The sequence below is a fragment of the Gymnoscopelus microlampas genome (assembly GCF_963454915.1).
Source record: "Gymnoscopelus microlampas genome assembly, chromosome: 14".
NCBI lineage: Eukaryota > Metazoa > Chordata > Actinopteri > Myctophiformes > Myctophidae > Gymnoscopelus > Gymnoscopelus microlampas.
Window position 1 is genome coordinate 16461114 of NC_139951.1, and position 15872 is coordinate 16476985.

Here is a 15872-nt window from a genome sequence, read left to right on the forward strand (position 1 = left end):
GTGTTAATTGAGCCATGTTGTTTTTTTTTGCCTGTGGTTCCTAAACCGGAAACCAATTTTTACAAGCTCATGATCTGGGAGTTTGAGGTCAGGCTATTTCACTGGCTAAGCACACTTAACCACCAGCAATATAATGCACAGACACAGCCATTTTAATGTTTTACCCTCTGCTCTGGCTGTACAATGCATTGTGGGTATAAGCTGGTTTCGGAGCCACCACTTTTTTTCCCTCATGTATGACTTCATCTTGGTATAAGTTCAGAAAATAAACTATTTCAGATTGGACTAAGATCTTTTTATGCAGATATGTCCGTTATCACAGTATACACCTGATTTATTTAATTTTTTATCTATACAACATTACACAGGATCTTACCACACTGAAAGTAGCACATGTCAGAAATGTACCTTTTATTTATATTTGTGAGCTATTGCATATAAGTAAGCATTATTAGAAATATTCCACACAAGTCCATACACCAATCACATATTTAACTTTTAATTCCTGTCATTAATTACATTTGTAGTTAAATTTATACTCCGCTAAACCCGTCTTACAAGTAAATCGTTAGTTGATAAGTCTCGGTCAAACCCACAGTCCTATGACATCAATTCCAGCGAAGGGTCTGAATAAAAGTTTAGATGGGTTTCACCAGAGAACTAAGGTAAGCCTCTGATTGGCTGGCCTGTAATAGAAGTCTGTGGTTGTTTCAACTGATATATCCGACAGATTTGTTGTCTAAGCCCCTATATACAGTACTAATGACATGCCCAAAATAGGGACGCAACGTTGAAAGTGATTAAGGGGCAGTGCGACTGTTCTATAGTTGTGCAGCAGGCATTAGATATCAATCTAATCGTCGGGCTACTGCAAGACTCATAGTTGATTGAGTCCTTCTCGTATCTGTTGTTGGTATATGCAGAAATGTTTGGTCTGTACAGTAAAGATTGTCAGATGACATGCATTCCAGCTAAACAAATGGGCATCTGTATAAAAGCAGCAGGGGATTTGTCAGAAAAGCTTTGATAAAATCGGAATAACAATTCATTCCCCGTATCGTGGGAAATGTAACGGGGCTCCGCCTATGTCCATGTCTCAAATGCCCAGACTTAAAAGCTCTTAAGCTAAGACCCCACAAAATATCGATCAGGCACAGTCTTGGTCGAAGGACCCACTTCCGTGGGTTCGTTGCAATGTCACAGTGCCCCGTCACACTCTTACTTTAAGGCAAATTTCTCTACGGGGTCGTTTTTGTGGCAGATGTCCTGGGACTTGACACAAGTGTTGCTGTGCACGTGTGCAGTTGATAGATGAAACTGTGTGAGACATCAGGTAGTGGGTCAAAGCTTACATGTCCTCATGTAGGGTTCAGGACGGCGGATTGGCCTCTGGTCTCTGTATGATCCGTTTCTGCAGAAGGTTCCAGGCCTTGAGTACCTTTGAGATCAAAGAGACCGGGTGAAATTAAATGTCACAGTGACAGGACTGATGGACTATTTTGCAAGCCCAATAGCGAGACAGTAAAGGTGGGAGAGGGAGAGGATGACATCCTCTGGCCAGATTCGAACCAGCTGCGGGAAGGACATTAGCCTTTATACGGCACAGCGTTATGCCGTGACAACGCTGCAAGACTCGTTTGGTTGAAACGCGTCCGTTGTTTCTGTCCGTGAGAGGCAGATAAAACCATGTGAAAAGGACATTCATTGTGTGCTGGCTATTTCCTCACTTTTATCACACTCAAAACTTGGCTTGTGTTAAAACAGATGGTGTGTGTGTGGGTGTGTGCACGTGTGTGTTTCTGACCTGCTTCTGGGTGACATCAGGCTCCCACTGTGTGCAGAGCACCACGTTGGCGTGCTCGACCTGTTTGGCATTGGACCACTGGCTCTGTAGCCTCTTCACAGCGTCCTCGCTGCTCACCCCATCCCTCTCAGTAATCCTCGACACCGCCTAGGAGGTACAGGCAGAGATCTTTTAAAACATTTCTGCTTCAGTAGAAGTAGATTTTCTCCTCCTTGAACTTGTCATATCAGGGGGAGAAAGGTTTTTACATATCATCTTTAAAATAGAAACTTTCCAGTTGCTGTATTGGTATCTTGGCTTAATTATCTTTTTCTTTCTGCTTTAATTGAGAGACACAAATTATTATTTTTTCATTTTTACAGATCAAATGTCAAGGTTTTAAAGCCTCCAGCGACGAGATATTTGAGTCGTGCTGTATGTTAGATACTGTATTCTCTGACCAATTCACATATTAATCACCATGTTCACATGACGGCCATTTTGCACTTACATCATACTTGAGAGGTAGTTAACCATGTTGAACTCTATGAAATCCAAATGACGTGTGAATAGGATCAATATCAATATCAATGTCCACTTCCAGAAGAAAGTGAACATTAAATACTTTATTGCATGGCGAATAATGAAAATAGCGTGTCGCACTGTGAAGCAGTGTGAGCTTGTAGACCTGCTATTTTCACCATTTCAATTATTTTCAGGACAATCTTGTCCTATAATGACATGCACAAAGTAGGAACTCCAGGTTGAAAGAGGTTAAGCTTAGCTGTGTGTTGATGCTGGTCTTGGACTGTACAAGAAATGATTGTAGATATACGCTACTGATTCCTAGCCACATAGACCTTTGTGGTCGTGAGATCGACTTTTTTCCTTGGCTGAGCTGGTGATACCCCTGAGCTCCAGTTATGCAAGCATGGAGGTTTACAGTACCTCCTCCTCTGGTATGATGGTAACCCAGACCTCGTGGACCATGTCTGTCCAGCCAGCCTCCAGTAAGACGGCAGCGTCTACAACACACACCTTTTTACCTGCACAGGACAAGAAGACACAAAACACCGAAGAGGTCACTTCTATCCTTGTACAGATTGTTCCCTGACATAGCTCTGTTATGATCGGGTGGAAGATCCTAAATCCTGGGAGATCGTCCTAAATTTGGTTGGGGAAAAAGGCTCTTAAGTTCGATTTATACTTTAGACATATAGTCCTACAAACAAATCTATAATTATATTATAGAAATTATAGATAATTATAATTATTTTACTCTCTCTTGTATAATGTGTGTAACAATGAAATAATCTTAATATCTTGATAATACCTTCCTCTCTGGCCTGGTGGATTCTCTCCTTAACCAGAAGTGCAATCTCTGGCCACACAATGTCTGTCAACGCTTTTAACCGCTCCTGTAAAATAAACGGAAGTCCTATTAGCCCATATTCTGACACTACTGGTGTTGTAGCATAGAATTATTTGTACTGATCATGTTACCTTGTTACCAAAGACTTTTCTTCCTAGTGCGCGTCTGTTTATGGTTTTGTCTTCATTCAGGATGTCTGAAAGCAAGAACAAATCCCCCAATATCCCATATCATTGTCTATTTAATGCATGTTTTCTCAACAGAACACAGTGGTATTAAGATACTATTAAGATGAAGGTAATAAGATATAACGTGAAATCTGAATATTTTAACAAACAGGAGTGTTGTAAAGTCATAGCAAGGCTTATGTTTGGGGTTATTTCTTTGTGTGAAGCACTTTGGGCTGCAGTTTATGTAAGAAAGGTGCTATACAAATAAAGTTAATATAAATATACTGTTTGTATAAATTATATAAACATTTATTTATTTTTTGTGCTTTGTTAAACAGTTTTCACTCTGCAATAATGGATAGTGATGACTGAAGAAGACGAGGGTTTTGATCAATCAAAGGAAGTTGATAAAGGTTCCATTACCTGAACCAAACTCCCCCTGAACCCGTTGGTAGGCGACTGCCCCCGGCCGGTACGTCTCGTGACCCAGCTGGTCGCTGTCGATGCGGACGGCACCCAGGGCCTCCAGGCGCCTGGCGATGGAGGTCTTCCCACTGCCACTGCCTCCTGTCAGCCCGATGACGTACGGGACAGCAGGGAGATGGGACCTGTCCTGATTCAGGGCAATAAGAGACAGGGCTGCTGTCAGAAGGGTCAGGGATCCTACACATTTTTAACAATGAATTTTCAAAACCTGAAGGGTGTGTTAACCACAGCAAAAACCATAGTGAAGCAGTAAAATGACTGCTCATAACTATGTCAACTTAGTTTTAGATTGTTCTCTATACCGCAACACCACTTCAGACACATTTTATCATATGAAAGGTGCTTACCATTTTTTTGTACATTTGACTAAAAAGATTGTATTATCATATGTTATTAAAGATGTGGCAGGAAGGCAGAACATTGTGTTGAGTTTAGGGCGAAAACATTCATGTTCCTTTCCACATCTTGTTGAGAAGTCCAATTTGGATGATAAAAGCACCAATACCGTTTACATTTAATATTGTATGGTCAATTTTGCTAAAGCAGATAACATTACAGTGGCATTATAATGTGAGGGACGACATAATGAAAGCCTAATATGTTTTCATTGTAATGGGAAGGGTGGAGATGGGAATGTGAACCCTTTCTATCACAATAGCTCTGCAGTGGCAAGAAGAATGCGGTCAACAATATGACAATGTTTAGAGAGCAGTTCAGTTCAACAGTGTTCTCCATCACATGCGAGTGCTATTCAGCCCTCTATTTAACCACTTATACCATATATAATTTGCTGTAACTACTAGCCAAAATACTAGCCGATCTACAAGCTCACAATTCATTGCGTAGTGTTGTGAGCTTGTAGATCTGCTATTTTCGCTAACAGCACTAATTGCTGTGTGTCCGAGCTGAACACCTTGCAGAATTTCAACAAACAATAAATCCTCCATAAATGATACATGTTTGACTATAATCTTACTTCTTCAATGCTCCTACGTTTATTCTTTATCGTTTTATTGCATTTTACTGCTCAGTGTACTGTGTTATCACTTGCCATTGCAGATACCAGCATCACTATCAATGCTCTTATCCAAATGCAGTCCTTAATGTAATGTAGATGCAAAAACATTGTGGTTGGCAGGGCTTACTTCAGGCGGGGTGAGAAGGGTTCCCAGGAGACGGGAGCGAAGGCTGGACGAGCTGATCTTCTCCTCCTCTGTCTCTGTGTCGTGGTGGGCGTCTTTCAGCAGATGGATTTCATGGACAATCAGGCCAGGCAAACCCTGGCACCAGGAGAACACAACACAACGTGTCAGATATCGTCACTGTCGGACAGAAACCTTGTATCTTCGCATTTCATATTATTGCGTTTATTTTTATTTCTTTATTTTCACAAATGAATGCCCCGTTTTATACTTTGTCGTATGCCCGCTTAGCTGTGGGTTGACAAGCAAGAACGAAATACTGTGCAGATTAGACTTGCTATAACCTCTGTTCTCATCAGAGTGCAGAAATGCATTGTCATCCACATTTACATTTCATATTACAGTTCACCGGTTCTACCACAAGGTGCTTGTGCTGTGCTTAAATATATGCACATTCCTAAGAATAAGTACAAAAGGATTAATACCCTACTTTGCCTAGAAATGATAATACGAATGGTCTTGGTCCATTCCCGTTTGTAAGCAATGTGGATGAATGGGGGCTATTATACTGTAATAGTTTTAGTAACACAACATGCACACTGTTGTGCAGTATGGTCTCTCAATATTCTTGCATAGACTTTGACAAGATAGAACTTAATGGAAAAAGCAATGCAAATATTCACCAACTAGTAATTCATCATTTTTAGTTGAATGGAAGCAGCAATAGAATTGTACTAGTAAATATGAAGTTATACTGCACTGCAGGCATTGTATAAACATTTCTATGGTGTAGCTTGGGAGGCTAGACAAACGTTACTGTATGTCTGAGTGGCCTTAACTCACCCCTATGCAGCTAAACTGACTCTAGACACAATACAGCCATTTCTATTCTATGTAATGTCAAGTCTTCTGATAGAGAATTATTCAAGCACACTGGTGTTGTTCCTGCAGTTCAAATCCGCTCACAGGAGATGGGATGGTCAGTCTAAAGAGCATTTCACTTACAGTCATTGTACTTAAGGTTAACTCGGTATTAATACCTGTCGTTCACTTAACTGTTACTTCCTGGTGTGGGTTAACTTAACCGTACAATCGATTCTCACTCAAAGAGTCAAGACTTTAACACATTCAAACCGGGAAGGCATCTGTGTCATATTTGTGTTCAAAACAGCGCGTCACTTTTGAGCTTCTACATCTGCTATTTATGAACATTGTTGAAAAATCTTGAAAGTGCGAGAACTACTGGTTTAGAAGGCATTTGTAGAATCGGCCTCAGGTCTTAATGGGTTAAGTACCTAATCACAACTGCATGGAATGTAGTTTGGTGTGCTTAACACCTCCACACACAACAAAAGACATGTGTAATCCTCTCTCAAACATAATATTTGTGCAATGAGTTCCACTGTAGCCCAGCGACATTTTTGAATTTGTGTTCAGTTTAAAGCAGGGCAAATCCCTGCTGTCTGTGCTGAAATAACTGGGTCTACAATTTTATAACCATGTTCTCCCACTCTGTTGGCTTCCAGACCTTAACCTATTGTTCTAAAGACATACAAAGGGTATGTGTGAAACTAGTTTCAAGACACTCAACGCATAAATACGCAAAAATAGCTTTGTAGCTGCAGTTGAAGCCAGTTCAACTAATGGTAGCTTTGTAGATTTTGTAGCAGCTACTAACGTCAGTACAATTTTGAGGTATTTTTTACTTTACTGGAGCATTTCCAGTTTACAGTACTTTTACTCTGCTACATCTCAGAGGCAAAGATTGTACATTCACTTCAGTACATTCATTTGAAAACTTTAGTTACTAGTTACTTTGTAGATTTTGATTATTATTACAGAACATACATTGACCGCTTCAACCCTATATACATTTTGGCCATTTGAAAATAGACGATCTACAAGCTCACAATATGTCGCATTGTGAGCTTGTAGATCTGCCATTTTCAAAGATTTGTATACATTTTATACAATTGAAAACTTGCGAAATAGGACATTCTGCATAATGAGCACTTCCTACTTTTGGTACTTTAAGTAATTTTGATACCAATACTTTTGTATTAGTATTTCTACATTGGAGTATTGATACTTTTACTTAAGTAAAACATTTTAGTACTTTTTCCACCACTGCTCCGACTTACATTCTCCAGACGTCTCCTGTTGACGGCCTCGCCTCCCTTCCTGGTCTCCTCGCTGACCACAATGCACTGCAGCTCCGAGTCGACCACGGAGGCTCCGAAGGGGTCGTCGAGCGGCACGATCTCCACCTGCAGCGAGGGCCTGACGTCCTGCAGGAACTGCTGCAGCCGCTGCACCCGGAGCGGGTAGGGCTCTATCAACTCCTTCAGCACCTTCTCTGAGTCCAGGAAGGATGAGGAGGAGGAAGAGGTAGTTAGAAGCATCAACTTTCTCTCATCATCATAGGGATGTTAAAGGTAGGGTAAGTGATTTTCTTTGGTTAAAATAAGTGTTAAATAGCTCTATATTCTGATAGTACTCATTGCTATAGAGTGTTTGTTCAGTAAAAGGAGTCTCCTTGTCTCTCCAGCTCTTTATAAAACAGAAAATGCATTTTCGTTTCAGTTTCAGTTTCATTTCCAATTTTATCCAATCAGGATAGAGAACTCAATCAGGATATAGATTAAACACGTGAAATTGGAAGTGATGACGCTAAGAAATGAGCAGACAAAATTGGAACTGGAACACTATAAAAAATGAAGCTTAAAAATGGGTACTTTCTCCTGATTGGCTGAGATTTTGACACCTACCGGAAAATGTATTTTCTGTTTATTAAAGAGCTGGAGAGACGGGGAGACTCCTGTTACTGAACAAACACTCTATAGCAATGACTACTATCAGAATATAATGCTTTAACCTTTTAACAAAATACTTTTTGTTTTAACCAAAAAAATATCACTTACCCTACCTTTAACAATTCATCTATAATCGATTAATTGCCGTAAGAATGTACTCGATTAAATGTATTGATTTTCAATGAATTGAAGAAAAAAAGGTTTTGAATAGTTTGTTTTTTTTAAACCTTTTTTTGGGGGGGCTAGTGAAAGTTACAGGTATGGTGTGTTTGATATCAAATGTGAGCTTACCATAATCACAGTAATCCTTAATCATCCCCCGTTTAAAGTAAGTGGATTTGAATGTATTCATCATTTTTGGGGCATTTGTAAATGTGTGTCCTATAACTTTTTACTCGGAGAGTCACCCCCACAAGTGTGGTGTAATAACAAGATATGAGGTGGAAATGAGGCTAATGCATAATTAGGTGCTGTGATGTGACCATCATCAGACATATACATAATGAAAAATGTATATTTAATACAATAATGATCATATCTCACAATTGACTTTTTCCCCCCTTCACAGCCATTTTCAGATTTCTAGGGCCATTTTTGCCTTTTGTCCTGATATATTTCAAAGTTCAAAGTAAAGTGTCATTACTATGACACTTTACATCACGATGTACGTTCTCCAATAGTCAATATACTGTGTATAATCCATATGATTGTATGATTGCAGCAAACTGCAATCAAACAGTACCTTCTGTATAGATAATCCTATACCAGATAAAATATTACTGCTGTCACTGGGTCTGTGACGTCGCAATGTTTTTTTCAGGCATTAACACGGTGACAAAAGGAAAACATTAACAGGGTTGGGGAGCAATGAACAATCTAGGAAATAATTACCAACGGTCCTCTTTCACTGTCCTAACGTGACTAGTTTCTTGAGACAGGCTGTTAGCGCACACAATCTTCTAATACTTCTGCATAACAATCTATGCATCGGAAGCACAGACAATCCGCTGTAAATAAAGTTCTATCTTGCCTGTGCAGTCTGGTAAATAATAAGCTCTACTGCAAATCAAATTAGTCAAAGCCCATCTAGCTTGCTGCTTAGCAGAAATATATTTTAAACATATTTCAAAACATATTTTCGTGAATGGAAATTACAAACATATGGCAGCTTCCTGTGCAGGACTTTTAGGCCGAAGTACAGACTCTCAGTAGTATTCAAAGATTGTGGAACAGGTTTGAGACACCATAACATGACTGTTATCAAACTGTGTCAGTCTCACATCCTTAAAAGCTCAACTTTAAACCCCTGAAGAGACACATATGACTATACTGTACAATATGTCAGACAGACCATATAGGGATATCATGGGTTTGAATCTGGTTTAGTACATTCGCTGCCAGTCATTAGGCCTGTCACAATTATGACATAATCGTCTAATCGCAATTATTTCGCATAATCGTTTCCATGTTGAAAAGGTTTTTCAAAATAGTGGAAATAGCAGATCTACAAGCTGACGCTGCTTTTACTGTTAATATATATATATATATATATATTTTTTTTTTATCCCACGATTTTTGTAACCCATTTTTTTTCACCCGGTGCCAATTTCCTAAGTAATCCTGAGCGCTACACCAGTCCCCCACAGCCTGGGGCTATTAATATTTTTTGTATAAAGTTAGTATAAAGTTATTAAATATGTCAACTCATTTCTGTGTATATTTAGGTTATTTGTCATATCTGCCCTGTGCATACTTAAAAGCCTAAAAGCCGAACAGAAATGTAATTTCTATTCATGTTCCGGTGTGAAAAACACAATGAAATCATCACAGCAAATGTCATAATCGTGACAGCCCTACGCGGTCATCTCTTCTCTCCACCTCCTCTTCCCTCTCTCTCCTACAATAAACACTCACTTTTAAGCATCTCCTGGTCACACACCCCGATGAGGAACCTCCTGTTGGCCAGCAGGCACGCCGTGTTGAGGAGCGTCTTGTGGGCTCCGTGCAGCCGGTCGAACGTCCCTCCCACCACCACGTCGCTGTAGGTCTCCAGGGGCTCCGCCTGCTCGCGGCGGTCCGTCGACGCGCCCTCCTTCTCCTGCTCGACGCTATGCTCCACCTCCCTCTGCAGCTCCTCCAGCTGCGGGTGGAGCAGCACGGGAACCAGGCCGGGGCCGCACGCGTAGCAGTGGCCGGCGTACCTCTGCAGACACTGGGCCACCAGCGGGGACTGGCCCGGGTCCTGCACGGGGAAGTCCGTCAGCACCACCTCCGGGGAGTGAGAGAGAGCCTGCGGGGCGGGGAAGGGGCAACCCTGGCCCGACCCCGCGCCGCCGGGGCCGGAGGCGCGCACGTTGGTCAGGAGCACGCGCACGTCCAGGTGCCCGCACACGTCGGCCGCGTTGCTGTAGAGGCGCGAGATCAGGCTGGACAGGTCCACCACGGGGGGGATGAAGACGGGCCGAGGCGGGCTCCCGCCGCCCAGGTTGAGGCCGGGGTGCAGGTGGACGTACAGGGTGCGCTCCACCACCTGGGCGGCCGAGCTCAGCACCGGAGCGATGCGCAGGGGGAGGGTGTGGAGGGGGGAGGTGAGCACCAGCAGCCCGGTGCTGAACATGGACATGGTGGGTCACGAATGCGCGGTTGCTGTGTGCGCGTGTGCCTCTCACTGTAACCTCAAGAGGCGTCACTGTTAGAAGGGTTGAAGAAGGAAAAAAAAAGGTTCGTGAAAATATGTCAAAGGTAAAGCTATCAGGCTGTCAACTTGGAACTAATGTCAATGAACCTGTGCTGGTTTCCCTGGTTAACTAGGTCCCAAAGGCATTTTATTGTCTACTGCACAGGTAGCAGTGGCACTGGACAATAATTATTCTGTGTAACAGTGATGAAGAGGTACCCACACATTGACAAGACTTCACCTTGTGTGTGTGTTCTGTGACTGTTACATATTAAACGTGTTGGCATTGGTGAGATGAAGTTACAGTGTGGTCACTGGTCTCTCACACACACGTACACACACACACACACACACACACAAATGAAAGACATGGTTATAATACTAAACAGGCATCAAGTGGTCACTTTCCTTTATCTCTGCCCAGAATCAATGCACTTAAGAAAACAGTAATGTACAGAGCCATGGCATACTGGAATGTGCTCCCCCCATATTTGACTCTAACAAGAAATACATTTGGTTTCAAAAAGAAACTTAAGGAAGCAATAATCAAAAAGGCAATTAGATTAGATTAGGTTATTATTTGGGGTATTTTCGGACAGACAAACCTGTTTTGTTTTGTTTTTAATTTACATTTTTATTGTTAATATAAATGCTGTTCTCTAAGTTTGTGTTTTTGTTCACTAACATTGATTATGTTGTACTGCATTTTATGATGTATTGTGATGATTTTGCCTGGACCCCAGGAAGAATAGTCTCGACTAAGGTGTAGTAGACTAATGGGGATCCTTAATAAACTAAACTAAACACACTAAACACACTAAACACACACACACACACACACACACACACACACACACATACACACGTACACACACGTACACACACACACACACACACACACACACACACACACACACACACACACACACACACACACTTCAACTGATATTGTTTACAGTAGCTATGTAAGCTGTAAGCACTAGGTCATACATATTTTATCATTTTTTTTACATTTATCAACAGCGTTTGCACTTTGAACTAGTCTAATACATGAAAGGTGAAGGCTGTTTATTAATATTATGACCTTCTAATACACGTGTAACAACAAGTCGCTGTGGTCAGTGAACCACATAGTTGCTGGTCGATGCCTATATCATTGGTTCTCAAAGTGGGGTCCGGGGAACCCCAGGGGTCCTTGGGGGGGTAACAGGGGGTCCCCAGCAAAATTAATGAATGTTCATCACAATCATTTTAAACACTTTAACCATATTTTATACTTGCTATTCAAAAATAGCAGATATACTGTACATGCTCATAGATAGAGCGTCATTTCGTGCCACACTATGAGCTTGTAGATCTGCTATTTTTGAAAAGTTCCTGGCACAAAATATTTTTGAGTTGGGGGTCTGCAGCCAAATACATATCATTTTGGGGGTCCTTGACATGAAAAAGTTTGAGAGCCACTGATTATTCTAGCTCTGGTCCGGGTGGAGAGGGTGTTTTAGTTGCTCCACTGCGCCCCCTACAGACCTTGTCAATAGAAAAGGAAATCCATTGACCAGATCTGTAGGGGGCGCAGTGGAGCAACTAAAACATTTTCCCACCCGGTGGAATATTTTCTTTTCTGACCAGAAAGTGCATTTTAAACGTGAGGTGGGGGGGTCAGAGTGTTCCCACTAAGGAAAGTAGGCTTTCAACATCTTAAAAAAGCGTCGTTGTTTTGTTTTTTATGCGTCGTTGTACGGCGCGTTGTGAGCTTGCAGATCGGCTATGTTCAACGTACGAGAGTACCAGAGTTGCCAGGTTGTGCGTGAACATTTTAACAACACAAATGTTGTATGGGGGGGTCGCTGGCATAAAACATTTTCAGATGGGGTGGGACCGCAGACAAATACATATTCATGAGGGGGGTCCTGACACAACCCACTGGTTTAAACAACATTAAGCATGCAAGCCCAAAATAAACAACTACACTTTAGAAACAACAAGTACATAAAAACAAGCAACTTTACTGAAAAACAAGCTCAAAGTCGCTTATAATAAGCGGACATGGCAACACCGCTTACGACGAAGACACATTAAAGCAGGCAAACAACGAAGGTAAAAACTCACCCGAGTTGTGACAGAATGATCAGCCTGCCGTGGCAGGAGGACTGTGTGTTTATGGAATGAATGGTGAAGCTCATCCACAGTGACAGACAGTGAGTGAAGTGTTGACATTCAACAGAAAACACTCACTGCTGCATGTCTGCTCAACTCAACACAACAACAAGCCGCGGTGGGACGCCATCTTGGGGGCGGGGCGACGGAGGCAGTGTCATGTTAAAGGGGTAGTACCTTTTTTTTTGCAAGTTCATGTCAAGGACCCCCGATGTATGTATTTAGCTGGCTGGATTGATTGATTGAATACTTTATTTAGAGGTTTGCAGAAAAAAAGCATGTGACATAAGTACAGTTTAAATACAAGGTCAACTACATAGGATTGAAAAAAAAAACAAGAAAGCCAATGGCTTGTTTCAATTGGGGTCCTTTTGTGCTCAATCATATAAACAGTTTAGAAATTTAAAAAATGTGTTTATAGCCATGTGTCACGTGAAGCTTGACCAATCACTTTGTTGACGCACCTGACCAATCAGAACGTTGACGTACGCACACGGACAAAGCGCCGCTAAAAATAAGAAACATAAAAAATATGACACAGACACCCATTAGATTAAAAGTTACAGGAGTGACAACCAAATACAAGATTTGTGTTATTCAAATGGGGCAACTATAGCTGAGTCAGTGAGTCCCAGGTACGATTCCAGGCCAGGCCAGCAATGTGTCGATGGGTGTCCCTGAGTCGAGCCCTGCTTTCCCACCGGGTCGTAGTAACAAGCCCTCTTCTGTGACGTGCGCGGAACTGCTTCGCCCCAGGTTAAAAACTATGCCTAAAACTAACCATAATCCCAATAAAATAATACCTAACCGTAATCCCAATAAAATAATTTGCTACACACTAGATAAGATAAATAACAACGTTGGGATCCCGGGGCGCTGGGTTGGAAGCCTGATGCTTAACGGTGCACGTCACGGAGATACCTGGTAATGCAGGGGTTTGGGAGTTATTTAACGCAGTTTAACATCATCCATTGTTGGTCTTAAGTCATCAGGAAGAGTTGGTTTTCCTATGCAAATGTTTTTGTCTCAGAAACACTGTTCAGTTTTGCTACTATTTTGGACCTGCATACATTGAAATAGATGCTTCCCCAGAAGAGCAGTTCCTCCTGCACTTCCAATTCAAGACCTGTTCCTTGGACAGGGGATATAATGCACTTATGCTCTTCAGGCGGTACTGATTGCCATCCAGTAGGTGTCCTACGATACATGGTCTATACATTTCCCAATGGAAGACGTTCAGGATTGTAGCTTTAATATGGTCCATCCTTATGTAATCTTTTATAGTATTACTTAACCTTTACAGGTTTTAGCCAGACAAGTCACTTATAAGAAAAATAGGTATACAGATTAAATCATGAGTGTTCATTTAACCCTGACAGTGTACAAGAGTGTAATTCTGAGAGTGTACACATTTGGTTCCATGAGTTAAATTAACATTCAGGATTTTAGTGTGTGTACTGCAGGAACAATATTGTCTGAGCACTAATGTCACGATTTCCCTTCTTGCTGTTGGTTGATTCTACAAATGTAAAGAACCAACGTTTATTCTTTGAGTAAGAACCTCATATAAAATGTAGAACTCCCTCACTCACTCTGTTCCTCCAGCTCGGTAAATGGTCTGATGTGGCTTTAGCCAAATGTCCATTATTTCATTATACTACCATTATACTGTTCCTTTAAAAGCCACTAATCTCCATGGCTGTTTACTCTTTATCTATCTACCCTCTGTCCTCTCCCTCTATCTGTCCATCTTTCTGACCCAAGGGAGAGGAACTGACTCCTACCTGTGTGTGTGTGTGTGTGTGTGTGTGTGTGTGTGTGTGTGTGTGTGTGTGTGTGTGTGTGTGTATGTGTGTGTGTGTGTGTGTGTGTGTGTGTGTGTGTGTGTGTGTGTGTGTGTGTGTGTGTGTGTGTGTGTGTGTGTGTGTGTGTCTGTCTTTGCTATCTCTGTACTCATCCTTAATTGACTTTTGTTTGTGGTTAATTGACTTTTGTCCTGCAGGGTTTCCTAGTTCTTTCTAACTTATCAAATGCTACCCAAGTAACAGAGTAGAACATGATGTGACATTTTCATGAAGGAAAATAAGTGTTTTGTTACTGAAAGTTATGGTATAAACATCATTATTTGCTTTTTTTTTATTTAGAGTAGTCAATAATCCCCAATTTATTCCTCCCCACACACATTTCTGTGTTGTCACTGCTGTCGTATCCTACTGACTCACCTGCCAGTGAGGAGCCCCCACCAGGAGGATGTAGACTATTCATCCTACTCCTCCCACGCAACACTCCCTGCTGACAGGTGCCGCCCCAGCCCGTAGGAGTATGTGCAATGACCAATATCACCCTCCCCGCCTAGCTTCCCTCCCCTCGAACGCGGGCCAATTGTGTTCGTGTAGACGCTCGACAAAGCCGGATGCACCACGGTGGATTCAAACCCCATTTGCTTTATATTTTGACATAAAAGTTGGTCCTTGTCTCTGTGCACGAGGCTGGAGCAGGTGTCTTCCAAGTTTTTCAGGCCAAGAACCCCTTAACTGAGAGGGAGATGAAGCAGGGACCCCCACTACATATTGTATAAAATTGTGTTGCAGATTAAACCTTTTCATAGATTTCACAGAGCTTCATAGATTGTTTGACAGCACTAGTATCCGTGTTGTGTAAATTAATGTTTTTGTTTGTTTGTTTGTATATTGGATTCATGTTAAAGGTATGGTAAGTGAAAAACAAAACGTTCTCTGTTAAAAGGTTAAAGCATTATATAGTAATCACTGCTACAGAATATGTGTTTGTTCAGTAGCAGGGGTCTCTGCATTTCTACGGCTCTTTAATAAACAGAAAATACATTTTCAGGTGGGTGGCCAATCTTCAGCCAATCAGGAGAAAGTACCCATTTATCAGCTTAAATTTTTATAGTGTTCCAGTTTAAATTTTGTCTGCTCATTTCTTTGTGTCATCAATTCCAAATTCACTTGTTTATCCTGTGTCCTATGTCAGTTCTCTCTCCTGATTGGATAAAATTGGTATCCCAACCTGAAAATGCATTTTCAGTTCAATCAAGAGCTGGAGGGACGGGGAGACCCCTGTTACTGAACAAACACTCTCTACCAATGATTACTATCAGAATATAAATCAATTTAACACTTATTAAAAAAAAAAAATCTCTTACCCTACCTTTTAAGGTCTATTCTCAGACACGTAACCAATTAAACCCTCAATACTTATATACTGTACTTGACCTTTGGCTCTGTACTGTACTTTTCCCCCTCCAC

General features: G+C 41.5%; 1 protein-coding gene across 2 annotated transcripts; it reads right to left on the reverse strand.

Annotated features, from left to right (window-relative positions):
• Positions 1-394: 394 nt before the first annotated feature.
• Positions 395-12722, reverse strand: LOC311060665 (bifunctional coenzyme A synthase-like). 2 transcript variants are annotated; one of them, XM_084078935.1, is made up of 10 exons: positions 12556-12722; positions 9681-10455; positions 7095-7309; positions 4957-5091; positions 3749-3938; positions 3287-3351; positions 3117-3201; positions 2732-2829; positions 1805-1951; positions 395-1438 (listed from the first exon to the last, which is right to left on the reverse strand). In XM_084078935.1, the coding sequence occupies exons 2-10, from the start codon at positions 10387-10389 to the stop codon at positions 1370-1372; spliced, it is 1713 nt and encodes a 570-aa protein (XP_083935061.1). In that variant the 5' UTR covers positions 10390-10455; positions 12556-12722; the 3' UTR covers positions 395-1369. The 2 variants fall into 2 exon arrangements, with proteins under 2 accessions (XP_083935061.1, XP_083935062.1); XM_084078936.1 differs by lacking the exon at positions 12556-12722 and adding an exon at positions 10667-10768.
• Positions 12723-15872: the final 3150 nt, after the last annotated feature.

Coding starts and splice junctions, on each gene's coding strand:
- LOC311060665 (XM_084078935.1), bottom strand. CDS start 10,389: ATGTCCATGTTCAGCACCGGGCTGCTGGTGCTCACCTCCCCCCTCCAC. Junction 3,939..4,956: donor CCCTTCTCACCCCGCCTGAA/GTAAGCCCTGCC, acceptor GCCCTGAATCAG/GACAGGTCCCATCTCCCTGC. Junction 1,952..2,731: donor CCATCATACCAGAGGAGGAG/GTACTGTAAACC, acceptor TGTACCTCCTAG/GCGGTGTCGAGGATTACTGA.